General features: G+C 37.7%; 1 protein-coding gene across 2 annotated transcripts; it reads left to right on the top strand.

Annotated features, from left to right (window-relative positions):
- Nucleotides 1–5,824: 5,824 nt before the first annotated feature.
- On the top strand, nucleotides 5,825–13,512 carry LOC18098391 (leucine-rich repeat receptor protein kinase HPCA1). Of its 2 annotated transcripts, none has more exons than XM_024599962.2 (19): nucleotides 5,825–6,355; nucleotides 6,833–6,953; nucleotides 7,054–7,125; nucleotides 7,432–7,506; nucleotides 7,593–7,664; nucleotides 7,798–7,959; nucleotides 8,064–8,138; nucleotides 8,350–8,421; nucleotides 8,510–8,581; nucleotides 8,694–8,762; nucleotides 8,864–8,938; nucleotides 9,921–9,992; nucleotides 10,125–10,262; nucleotides 10,394–10,872; nucleotides 10,975–11,130; nucleotides 11,207–11,343; nucleotides 11,930–12,149; nucleotides 12,362–12,606; nucleotides 12,857–13,512. In XM_024599962.2, the coding sequence occupies exons 1-19, from the start codon at nucleotides 6,271–6,273 to the stop codon at nucleotides 13,334–13,336; spliced, it is 2,877 nt and encodes a 958-aa protein (XP_024455730.1). In that variant the 5' UTR covers nucleotides 5,825–6,270; the 3' UTR covers nucleotides 13,337–13,512. The 2 variants fall into 2 exon arrangements, with proteins under 2 accessions (XP_024455730.1, XP_006385112.1); XM_006385050.3 differs by having other exon boundaries at nucleotides 10,972–11,130.
- The last annotated feature ends 302 nt before the right edge of the window (nucleotides 13,513–13,814 follow it).

The raw sequence follows: 13,814 nt of genomic DNA, 5'->3' as shown, positions 1-13,814 counted from the left end.
TCGCCCGTGAAAATAGATCAATTTTCTTTTAAAAAAAACGGGGCAGGTCACCCATGATAGCGAGACAAATTTTCTTTTAAAAAATGAAGTCCTTGGATGAGTGGATCACTCAACAAGCAAGGAAGACTTTTTTTCTTTACAAGCTTACTATGCAAACATTGAGGAGTTTTGCTTCGTAAGCATTGTAAAGAGGGGGCATCTGTTGCTACCCAAAATTTGACCCATGTTTTGATAATTTTTTAAAAAAAATAAAAAAATAAAAAATAAAAATAAAATAAAAAAATAAAGATTTACATGTGGCGAGAACATAGAGCATCAGGGTTAAGGAAGCAATATGTCAAGGAGATAATTACTGAATCATATATAATTACTGCAATATCATAGATATATGATTTGATTCGTGCTGGTTATGGAAAATAATCACTACAATAAAAAATACCATATATATATGATTTGTTGGTGCTGGTTATAGAAGACAATCTCTGTAATAATGATTGCAATATTTCTTTAAATAGAACGTGTAGAGATTTTCTATATAAATGAAGATCCAGCCATATGCACAAAGAAAAGAAAAATTTACAAGAGGCAAAGAGACAAACAAAAATCAAGGGAAACACAGAAAAACCCTAACCCTATTTCTCTAGCAAAGAAGCCGTAGCCCCTGCTCATCTTTTAAAAATAAAAACAACGAAGCAGCCCCTCCCTTTGAGGAAATAAAGGATCTCTCTCTGGCCATACACTGTCCCCTCTCCCTTTCACCAGAACCCCCATTCCCCTCTCAGCCGTTCCACCATCGCCATCTCTCCTCCAAAACACAGCAGCTCCTCTCTCTGTTAGTTCCCCATCTCCATTCTTCCCTTGCAAAACCAGAGAACCCCATTAAAGTCACAGCCCCATCTCTCTTTTCACAAACCTTCCCCTTCCCTCAGCAAAGTTTTCCCTTCCCGTCAGTCTAAAAAACAGCCCATAGCCGCTCATCAACATAAACTTTCAGACTCTCTCTCGATTCAGCCGCACACTAGCCCTTTCCATCTCCATTCTCAAAACCGAAACACATCTTCCCTCTATCACCTGAACAGCAAGAAAACCAAAGCCTCATCCTCTCCTTCTTTTCTTTTTGGCTTCTCCCCATCACCACCAGATTCTCCCCCACGGTCCGGCAACTTCTTTTAAGACCAGCCAAAACCGTGAGCCACAAGCAGCATACGTCAGGAGCTTTGCTTAACATTCCAAACAAACAGCTCTTCTCTGAGTCCTGCACCAGTACGCAGCCGTCTCCAGCTTCAACAACGGTGTCGTCTTCAGCTCCGGAAGCCATCGCTGACTCGCAGCCCATCAATCACCAGGAGCAGGTACTAGCCGCAGCAGCAATCCAGGATGGCGACCAGTCTCGTCTCTGCACCAGCAGCTGATCCCAGTCGTCCATATCTCTTCCCCATCGCCAGCAGTAGCTGTGTTTTCTTCTCTGCACTAAGGCAAAAATATGTTTTTAAAGCATTATGAATTTCCTTAGATTTTTGTCCCTCCTTGCAATTTACGAGTCGCAAACTCTTGAAATACTAAGGGAAAAATAAGCTTTTAAAGCACATGAAATCTCCTTGGATTTCTATCTTAATAAATTTAGTTTGAATCAAACCTAGGAAAACTGATGTGATTAGAAAACACCAACACCATAGCAATTATAAAGCAAACCAAACACCAAGCAGCTTACCTTAGGCAGGGCGTACTAGGGGTGCTAATACCTTCCCTTTACGCAACCAGTCCCTTGCCTTAGAATCTCTGAAAGACTAGTAAGGGTTCCTAGTGACCAAAATACTAGGTGGCGACTCCTTTACACAAACAACAACAAAGACCCCAAAATCAATTGAGGGTTCGCCGCGACGCCGCACTCCGCCGCGAGGGTGCGACAATACTATCGAAGACAAACCAGTAAGGGGGACAAAGTCCTTAGCTGACATTTACAGCAGGTGCAATGTTGCTGAAGTAGAACCAATAGATTTTGAAGAAGCTATCAACTCACAAGTATGGATAACTGTAATGAAGGAGGAGCTCACGATGATAGAAAAGAATGAAACATGGATGCTGGTTGACAGAACCGTTCACAAGAAGGTAATTGGTGTAAAATGGATTTTCAAAACCAAACTGAATGCAGATGAGAGTATCAATAAGCACAAAGCAAGACTTGTAGTGAAGGGTTATTCACAAGAGCTAGGTATTGACTTCACTGACACATTTGCTCCAGTATCTAGGCTTGATAAAATAAAGCTCTTGCTTGCTTTAGCAGCACAAAATGGTGGCATATTTTTTAGTTAGATGTTAAGTCTGCATTTTTTAATGGTGTTCTAAATGAAGAAATATACGTTGAACAACTTGGTGACTTTGAAAAGGAAATAACATAAAATGAAGTATATCTGCTAAAGAAGACTTTGTATGGACTTAAACAGGCTCCTAGAGCCTGGTACAGCAGATTGGATGGGTATTTTTTGAGCTTAGGCTTTGAAAGAAGCATAAATGAAGTAACTTTGTATGTGAACAATGTTGACAAACATACTCTGATCGTATCAGTGTATGTAGATGATTTATTGATTGCAGGAGACAAGGAGCAGTTGGTAAAGGAGTTTAAAACTAACATGAAGGATAAGTTTGAGATGAATGAACTGGGTTTGCTGTCATATTTCTTAGGCATGGAATTAACTCAGTCGGAGCAAGGTTATTTTCTATGTCAAAAGAGGTTTACAATGAAGCTACTAAACAAATTTGCAATGAAAAATTGCAAACCAATCAGTACACCAATGGTACTGGGATAAAAGCTAATGAAGGAGGATGGAGATCCCAAAACTGATGGAAAAACCTACAGAAGTTTAGTTGGCAGCTTGTTGTATTTAACTGCTACACGTCCAGATATTGTTTTTGCTATCAATTACCTCTCTAGGTTCATGCAAAGTCCAAGTCAAATCTATTTTGTTGCAGCCAAAAGAGTTCTGAGATATCTGAAAGGGACCTTAGAGTTTGGCATGCATTTTGTGAAATCAAGTTCTGTTAAACTAATTGGTTTTTCTGATAGTGATTGGGCGGGAAGTGATGAAGAAATGATGAGTACCTCATGTTATTACTTTGCTATTAGAGGAAGCATTTTCTGTTGGAATTCAAAGAAGCAATCAGTGGTTGCACATTCCACTGTAGAGGCATAATACATAGCAACATATGTGGCAGCAAAGCAATTGATATGGCTAAGGAAAATGTTGAATGATCTAGACTTTGATCAACGAAGTCCTACAGAATTGTTCTGTGACAATACATCAGCAATAGCTATTTCAAAGAATTTTGTTTTTCATGATAGGACCAAGCATATGAAAATCAAGTTCCATATTATCAGGCAATTCCAGCAAGAAGGGGAACTAGAGATGATATAATGCACGTCAAAAGAGCAATTAGCCTACCTGTTCACCAAGCCTTTAGCTAAAGATAGATTTGAAGATCTAAGGGAGAGGATAGGAATGTGCAGCTTTGGAACCAAGGAGGAGTGTTGAAGTTATGGCACCAAAGCTAAAATTTATGTATCAGCTGTAGGTTATCTTTCATTAATGTCTATCTATTAGTAACATCATTATCTTAATGTTGTTTAGTCAGTTTTTACTTCTTTAGATTTGAAACTTATTTAGAATAAGTTACATAGCTCTTTAAATGAAGGAGTTTATGTTAGTTACGTTTCTTAATTTTGTTGTGATTGATTTCATCTATAAATAAAAGCTAAGGGATGACAGTAACCTATGAAAAACATTCTGCTCTTTGTTCTTCGCTGCAAGTTCTTTATTCTTTGTTTTTCTGGTTATCATCAACATTCAGTTCTTTATATACCTATTATCAACAATTGATTTGAAATGGAGTTGGTCTTATCAGCAAATACATGGAGACACCAGACCAGTCTCACTTGAATGCAGCCAAGAGAATTCTTCGCTACATCAAATGAACAATAAATGAAGGTATGTTTTATACCTCAAGTACAAACTTCAATCTTGTTGGCTACTCGGATAGTGATTGGGGTAGAGATTTGGATGAAAGGAAAAGCACAACGAGATTTGTCTTTTTCATGGGAAATACATCTTTCACATGGTCATCCAAGAAGCAATCGATAGTAACGTTATCAAGCTGTGAAGCTGAGTATGTTGCTGCCAACTCAGTTGTATGCCATTTAATATGGTTAAGAAATATGCTGAAGCATTTGGGATTTCCTCAAGAAAATCCTACAGAGATTTATATTGATAATCGATCAGCGATTGCATTAGCAAAGAACCCGGTGTATCATGAAAGAAATAAACACATTGATATACGTCATCACTTTATCCGAGAACATGTGAAGAACAAAGAAGTTGAACTGAATCATGCAAGACAAATGATCAAATTACAGATATCTTTACAAAGCCATTGAAGGGAGAAATATTTATCAGATTGAAGTTCATGCTTGGCATGACATCCCTCGATTGAGTTTAAAGGGGGAATTTGTTGAAGTAAACTCAATCTAGAAGGTCAAGGAAGACAACCACCACTTGCAGCCACCAGTTGTCACCCCTAACCACCACTTGCAGCCGCCAGCCACCAGCTGTATGCCGCCAGCCGCCTTCACACTTGAAATTTGATTTTTTCTTAATTTCAATTTGTGTATAAATAGGCAGCTAAGTTTATGTTATTATGTGTGGAGAGATTAGAGAGAAACACTAGAAAGAAAGAGAGGGCATGTATTGAGCTTTTGTTTAGTTATTGTAAGCTTCTTGTTGTTGAAATAAAATAGTGTGTTTTATCCCCTCTGAGTGTTTCAAAGCCACCACTAGTGGTTTCTCCCACCAACAGTCTTCCCCAGGGATCAAGATTAGGTCAGGCAATGTCAAGTCGAAGAGAATGATTTGTTGTAAGCATTCATGGAGAGGAGGGGACCCATCCATGTGTTTGCAATTAGAAGGAATGATTCGTTTGGAAGAAATTCTGATATCTTCATGAATCATTTGCTTGTTAATATATAACAATGGCAGCAGCAAGTCAAGTAATAAGCAAATCTGATGATTGGTCAAGCAAATCAGCGCGGGACCGAAGCAAGCATTCTTTCCACGAGTGAGTTCGAATATTTTGTTGAATTTTCTTTGGCTCTATTCTCTTGACTGACCAAAATTTATTTCTGTCAATTTAAATGACTAGCAAACAACTATTTCTTTCCCTTCTTTTACGGTTTCTCTTTTCTTAATTAAGAAGAAAATTATTTGAGATTAGTGAACTTTAATTAATACCCGTATGAGAATCAGAGCTCCTGCGCTATCACCTTGCTAAATCGTATAAAAAAATAATCAAAATCTTAAATCAAATACGATAAAAAAAAAAAAAAACATTAAATCCAAATTAAACTGGAAATATAAAACAATAACAAAACTAAATCAAAGAGCATTTCTTTCTACTTGTCTAGTTAGTAGAGTTAGTAAAATCATCTACAAATCTCATTAACAATTGATGATAACTTTTTGTATTGATCGCTTCAAAAATGACTTTAGCAGACAATCATGACCATTTGGTGGGAAATACTATTCACTCTGCAAGTATCACTCTACAGTGCTATATGCAAGAAACCATTTGGTGGGTTCTTCTATTGACTGTAAACTTGAAAATGACTAAAGATGGGGTCAATTGTCTTTGTATTTAGTATGTGATTCATACGAACACAATTGTCCCATTCATGTCCTTCCACGATATAAATCTTGAGATAAGTAAACGATGGGGACATGTAAAGATGTTCCCACTATGTTTTATCATTTTAAGAGCTATTAAAGGGTTTTGGAGTTATGCAACATTCATAACAAAGGGCTTTGAAATTTTGTTGAGAAATGTGTCCCCAAGTTCTCACGTTTTTGCTGGTTGCTGGATGGTCCCCTTTCATTATTAATTCAATGAAGGTGTTTGGTGAGAAGTCTATTGTATTGTGTATTTTTTTCTTTAAACTCGTGATCATGATATGAGAAACGGAAAAAATTGTGCAACTCAACTTGAAGACAAATCCTCTTGACATGGTATAATAGAGCGTGTGGAGATGATTCAACTTGAGACAATTTTTTTTTTTTTTTTGTGAGTTTTGACGTGGTATAATTTGGAAAAATAGAAGGCCAAGTTTTCAACAGTTTGAATTGAAGACCTTCATGTGTGAGATTTAACTGCTGATACTAAATGGGATTTCAGTTTTTCGACTTTACCAACTGAAAACAAAGAGCTTCCTGTAGGGTTACTTGAGAAATGGGTTCAAGAATTCTTGTGTTCTTGGTTGTTGCTCTAATTCAAGTTTGTACCACCACACCAGCAGTGACTAACAATGATGATTGTAAGTTCTTTACAGTTAGTTTTTTCTTGTTTTTGGTAAATTACTTGGAACATGCATGTTGTTTTAGCACTCTTTTGATCCAAATTAGTATCAACTGTCTAATGACCTCTTGTCTAACATATACTAAGATGAACTGTAGATTTAGGACTCCAGATTCCACTTGCTTTTGCAATTCCAAGAGTCAGGGAATCATTTCTGGCTTATGATTTACTTGGTTTTGATTCTGTAATTCTGGTTGTAAAGTAGAAGCTGGAGCTGGGAGATACTTTGTCAAACTCAGAAGTGTATCCAGCCTTCATTGGATGCCTTTTCCTGTTCTTATATGATGATTGTTGGAACTGGTGATGCTAGCTAGGCCCCAGAATTGTCCATTAGGCTCGTTCAATCTGGGGAATAAGACTAGTTATTGTAAATTTGTTATTAGCTTTCTATATATAGACCCTCAATATATGTATATTCTTTTGATTCCTGATGCAGTTAATGCACTGAAAGCTCTCAAGGATGTCTGGGATAACGTACCACCAACATGGGTGGGGGCTGACCCTTGTGGTAGCAGGTGGGATGGCATTGTGTGCACCAATTCGCGTGTGACTTCCATGTAAGTCATTGGCTTTATTTCATCTTGTACAGCTTATAGAGGCTTGCAGATCATTCCTTCCTCTACTTTTTTAGATTAACCTGACTATTCTCATCTGCAGAACATTGGCAAGCATGGGATTGAAAGGAACACTGTCTGGAGACATCTCACTCTTGTCAGAATTGCAGATTCTGTATGTCTTCACTCTGTGCACTATTACCTTTTTTTCTTTATGCTATGAAAAGGATCGAAGCATCCAATTTACAACTAATGTTCTTGGATTATTGTTCTAAAGGTTGATGCTATGCGTTAAGTACTGATTAGGCTCATGCCTCACTCGCGTATAGAGCTTCTTTTTGTATTCGAGAAGCGCATCGCTTAGAATAGCTGTTGCCAAGGGATTGATTTCAGATATAGCGATTAAATGACAGAAAAAAGGGATTGATTTCCTTGGAAAGGTTTGCTATGATACATTTCTAATCATTGCATCTTTATACAGGGATTTATCCTACAACACAGAATTGACTGGCTCTCTTCCTCTAGCAATTGGGGATTTGAAGAAGCTAACAAACTTGTAAGGGGATACTCTATTGCGCTATAATGTTATCTGATGCTCAATTTCTTTCCTGGTTTCAGTCCTGATTTTCCCTTCCATTCTAGAATACTGGTTCGCTGTCGTTTCTCTGGTCCTATCCCCGATGCAATAGGATCTTTGTCACAGCTAACCGATCTGTAAGTATTTTTCAACTTGTAATACTTTCCATGCTTTACCGCAACATCAGTGAATCAACTACTGTTCATGATTTGAAGTTCAGTTTATGCCCGTGGCATCATTTCTAAAGCTCTTCACTGGTATTACCTGCAGATCTCTCAATTCGAATCGCTTCAGTGGATCAATTCCCCCGTCACTTGGCAATCTAGATAAACTTTTTTGGCTGGATCTTGCTGATAACATGCTTACTGGGACCATCCCAGTTTCTACAGGCACTACTCCTGGCCTTGACCTACTAGTTCATACAAAACACTTGTATGTCGATTCTCCTTGTTTTATCCATCTCATTGCTTCTTTCTAACTATAAATTAACGATTCTGTTTTCTATGTGTTAATGTTCCTGTTAAACCTATTTACAGTCATCTTGGATTTAATCAGCTCACAGGCCAAATCCCGCCTAAACTTTTTAGCTCAGGGATGAATCTCATACATGTGTAAGTTCCATTCAGTTGTTCATATGCTGGATGATGCTAAATAACTGCTTTATAGATTGGATATGAGATCATATTTCTGTTTTCGAATTTTTAAGATTTCTTCACTTTTGTTTGAATCTTTTGGAATTGCATAATTCATAATCACAGATATCTGTCCGTTTAAGCATTTCTTTGATTAATTCTTTTGGTTTCTTTGTCTTTCTTCCGGCAGACTTCTTGAGAGCAACAAGCTGACAGGCAGCATTCCTTCCACCCTTGGCCTTGTGAAGTCTTTGGAGGTTGTGTAAGTATCGATATTGGAGACTCAAGTCATTTTGTACTGAGATTCTTGATGCTTAATGTTGTAATTGAACATGCAATGTTGGTTACAGGCGTCTTGATAATAATTCGCTCACTGGACCTGTTCCTTCAAACATCAATAATCTTACCAGTGTCAGTGAGATGTAAGTATGGAGGGGAGAGACCTTCCATTACAACTGGTTTTATTGAAGTCATTACTATCTCTTCTGGGAGTTTTTTCTATGTTAAGTGTGTTGCTTGGTGACCAATTTTCAGGTTTTTATCCAACAATGGCTTAACTGGGCCACTTCCCAACCTTACTGGCATGGATCATCTCACCTACTTGTAAGATTTTACATGGTTTAGACGTACATATAATCAATTGTTGAGATGAATTCTAGCTCTACTTTTTTCTGTGTGTATTTTGAGGAAAATGTTGTTTGCAGGGACATGAGCAATAATACTTTCGGCGCTACAGATTTTCCTCCATGGTTTTCAACCTTGCAGTCTTTGACAACACTGTATGGTTCTCTGCCTCCTTTCCTAGTCTAAATCTGCTCTCCCTAAACTATGACATATACATTCCTAAGCTCATTCAAAGCACAAACTCTTTCCATCATCTTGCTTTGAATGAGCTTTTATATTAACTTGACAGATTACAGCCATCTGCGTGTTGAATGCTATCGGCATATCAATCATTTGTTTTCTTTTCTCTTAAACTCAAGAAAGTTTCTCTATAAATTATCACTTCTTATTTTCTAATCACCTATCTCCACATGCACCTTTAAGCAGCATAATGTTAATTCGGGCTGTATATTCGTTCTGCCGTTCTGTAACATGTGGCTTTCTGTACTATCTTCTTATTGAATTTTTATTTATATTTTGGTACAAATTCCAGTTGAACTCATAAAAACTTGGGAGTCTAACCTCCAATCTGAGGAAGTAATATCTGCTTGAGTAATCTATATCTGCTTGAGTAATATCTAACTTGTAGATGAATGAATCAGTACATTAAGCTTATCACAGCTTTATACTCTTTCATAACTCCTCTATTTGTATTTAGCTTTGCCCATCCCAAGCTTTATTATCTCTTTGTAGTTTTCATAAAATGTGCTATTTGATTTGTTTGTGTAAACAATACTATTAGCATCCACTTCATGTAAACAATATCTGTATTTCATATGCATTTGTTCGTGAAGGCACAAGACATGATTTTTCTCATGCTTTTGCTGACATAATGCAACCTTCTTACCTTTCTCATCATCCATTCTCTTCATATTGATGTGTGTGCTGGCCTTTACAATGCTGGAAAATCTTGGCAAGTTTCTCTAGCTTCAGTTATAGGGCTTGCCATATTATATCTCCTTGTTTCTTTGTGCATGCATGCATGCAAAGATCACAATGATCAAGTGCATGAGTGCCTAGTTGCTGTTTGAACTTTGAAAACGTAAAAAGAGATTAAGACCCCAGTCTTAGTATGATATAATTACCTTCTCATTGCAGGGTGATGGAGAAAACACAACTTCAAGGACAGATTCCTTCTGACTTCTTTAGCCTTTCCAATTTGCAGACTCTGTAAGAGTCAGCTTCAAGCTGTTCAACGAAAATTAGCTTATTCCTTTCTTGGATTCATACAAAATGGGTTTAGATAGATATTTCCATGTTATGACATGGCTAGATGATAGCTGATTTGACTTCTGGTGACAGGGATGCAAGAAATAACAAGTTCAATGGCACATTGGATATTAGAACAAGCTCTATAAACCAACTGTCATTGATTGATTTGCGAGAAAATCAAATTTCTGCCTTCACAGAAAGACCCGGAATAGAAAAAGTGGGCGTAATGTAAGCCAGATTCCTTGTTTGTATCCATTACACTGCTAGACAAGACCATTTCAGTACTCTTGAGAAAGTCGAATTGCCAGGATATATGCTTGTTTCTAGCTTTATCTTGTTTACCTGTTAAAATTTTGCAGACTTGTAGACAACCCAGTTTGTCAGGAAACAGGAGTGACAGAAAGTTACTGCAGTGTTTCCCAAAACGAATCTTCCTATTCAACGCCTCTAAATAACTGTGTAGCTTCTTCGTGCTTTGCTAATCAGATTTCCAGTCCGAACTGTAAATGTGCATTTCCATACACAGGACTTCTACAGTTCAGAGCTCCTTCATTCTCGAACCTGGGAAACGACACTTATTACACTGTTTTAGAACAGTCTCTGATGAACTCATTCAAGTTTCATCAACTTCCTGTGGATTCAGTAAATCTAAGTCATCCAAGAAAAGATTCATCAACATACCTTGTTATGAATCTGCAAGTGTTTCCATTTGGCCAAGATCGTTTCAATTGGACAGGAATTTCAAGAATTGGTTTTGCGCTGAGCAACCAGATTTTCAAGCCTCCATCGCAATTCGGACCTTTCGTGTTTCATGGTGATACGTATCTAAATTTCGCAGGTAGTCTCATAACTGATACAGAACTACAAGAAAAACTTATCCTGCTGTTTCTCCTTTCTTATTGTAACATCTCTCTCCTCCGTCTTTCTACTCATCCAGAAGAAGTTACAGGATCAAACAAATCATCAAACACTGGTGTTATCATTGGAGCTGTGGCGGGTGGCTCTGTCCTCCTGCTGCTATTGCTCGGCGCTGGGCTCTATGCTCATCGCCAAAAGAAGAGAGCAGAAAAGGCAACTGAACAAAACAATCCTTTTGGTATGAAAAGGTTTTGATTATTTACTTGGTATTTACAGTTATGGAATATCTTGGATATGTTTTGTTTCTTTTTCAGCACAGTGGGAATCAAACAAGAGTATCGGAGGTGTTCCTCAATTAAAAGGAGCCAGAAACTTCTCTTTTGAAGAGCTCAGGAAATACAGCAATAACTTCTCAGAGACCAATGACATTGGTTCTGGGGGTTATGGAAACGTAAGTCTGATTCTCTCTGAAAGCCTAGCCACATCTTATGTATCTGCGCATGGATATTTGCATTTGAACTATTCATGTTCCTGATGCACGTAAAGATTTAAATCAAGAAAACCCTTAATCTCAAGCTCTTCGGAACTGGTGCACAACACTTGATTCTTGTCAATCATGATTCTTATATTACAACTTCACTACATCTGGTCTGGTTTCCTAAAATCTTTACATGGTAAACTATGCCAATTTTGTCCTAAATCCACCCGACAAAAACCTGTGAAAAAGAGGCCTGTTAGTATTCAATTTTACTGGGCTCATTTCTCACACTAGCATGGAAAATATTTGCTTAATCATAGTATATTTTCAAAATACACTTGCTGATGTTCTTACCTTTCCAGTGAAATGCTTTTTTGTTCTGCACTTCAATTATTTACTGATTCTTTCAAAAAAAAATTCCCCTGATGCTGTCTTGTTGAAGGGATCCAAACGCTTTCTCTAGTTCATTTCCAGAAGAAGAATCCCTCGCATTGATGTTTTTTTGTTCTTTTTTGGTTTCTGAAAAACATGGAATTTAAATATGATAACATCCTTACAGGTTTATAGAGGAGTTCTTCCTACTGGAGAACTAATTGCCATCAAACGAGCTCAACAAGGATCGATGCAGGGTGGGCTAGAATTCAAGACTGAGATTGAACTTTTATCCAGAGTCCACCACAAAAATGTTGTAAGCCTTATAGGCTTTTGCTTCGACAGAGGTGAACAAATGCTCGTATATGAGTTTGTTCCAAATGGCAGTCTCATGGAAAGCCTATCAGGTACTTTCATCGGCACCTATGAGCTATCAATGCTTCGATTTGATACTTGGAATTTGCTACCATAAAATCTTTTTTTCATGAAAATTTAGTGTATGCCATCTAACAAAACTCTATTGCTTTAATTCTTGTGCATAATGAAGCTAAAATATAAATGTAGATAAAACTACACTAACCCCTCACACTCTCCTATTTGTTCTTTCCAATCCAAGCAGGGAAGACAGGAATCAGGCTTGATTGGGTGAGGAGACTAAAAGTGGCCCTTGGTGCAGCAAGAGGTTTGGCCTATCTGCATGAACTTGCCAACCCTCCCATTATCCACAGGGACATAAAGTCAAGCAACATACTATTAGATGAGCGTTTAAATGCAAAAGTTGCCGATTTTGGTCTCTCCAAGCCTATGGGAGACAGCGAAACGGGTCATCTGACTCATGTTACAACTCAAGTGAAGGGGACGATGGTCAGTGCCTCCATACCTCCACTCCACCTGCGTCATACCATTATTTCTTACTGTTCTTATGGTATATGGAATTAAAATGAAAAAAATCATCATCTTGGCTCTGTGTCTGCATGCAAACAGGCCGATTCGTTATATGTTATATTACGAGAATACATAAACTACGATTGATTTTACAAAATGAAATGCAGTTTTGGCACGACCGGACTGGATGATAGAACTGATTGTATTAATTATTGCATTTTTTCCCCAGGGTTATATGGATCCAGAATATTACATGACCCAGCAGCTGACAGAGAAGAGTGATGTTTACAGCTTTGGAGTTGTCATGCTGGAACTATTAACCGGAAAAAGGCCGATAGAAAAGGGGAAGTACGTGGTGAGAGAGGTAAAGACGGCATTGGATAGAGCAAAATATTTGTACAACCTCGGCGAACTTCTTGACTCAAGCATTGGTTTAGACACAACATTGAAAGGTCTAGATAAGTTTGTGGACGTTGCATTGAAATGTGTAGAAGAGAACGGAAGTGACAGGCCAACAATGGGTGAAGTGGTGAAAGAGATTGAGAATATCTTGCATCTTGCTGGTCTGAACCCTAATGCGGATTCTGCATCCACTTCGGCAAGTTACGACGATGCAAGCAAGGGAAATGCTAAACATCCATACATTTTTAGCAAGGATGCCTTTGATTACAGTGGGGACTTCCCAGCTTCGAAGGTAGAGCCACTATGAGTGAGCGTATGAACTTGGCTTGGAAAATGTTTCAGTGATACTTCTTGCTCGAGAGTACGAGTTGCCATTTTTCTTGTGTTGTTTGCACTTTGTAGCATATAATGCATCAGAATTGTAGTTATTTGCTTTGTGAATATTTAATTTAGCACATTAATTCCCAGAACTGCAATTCTTCACTTGTGAATTTACAAATTTCAAACTTTATTCTTTTAATATATATATATATATAATTTTTTTTAAAAAAAGATAACAAAAAAGGGCTCATCCCGTCCAAATTCAACAGGCTCAAGAGCAAGAAACAGAGAGTGGGAGGAAGAATGAGGGAATGTGACTATGGGGTTTTTTGAGACGTGGTGTGATACAATTGGGAAACTTTAATAAAAATCAATATTTGTATATACACTAGAATTTAATTATTTCAAGAAACCCAATGTGGCTTGTGCTAGCCGCTATTCAGATTTTTTTTTTTTAATGTCAT

Source organism: Populus trichocarpa, chromosome 4 (assembly GCF_000002775.5).
Source record: "Populus trichocarpa isolate Nisqually-1 chromosome 4, P.trichocarpa_v4.1, whole genome shotgun sequence".
Taxonomy (NCBI): Eukaryota; Viridiplantae; Streptophyta; class Magnoliopsida; order Malpighiales; family Salicaceae; genus Populus; species Populus trichocarpa.
The sequence above is the reverse complement of the archived record's forward strand: the minus strand, read 5'-3'. Positions and strand labels throughout refer to the sequence as shown.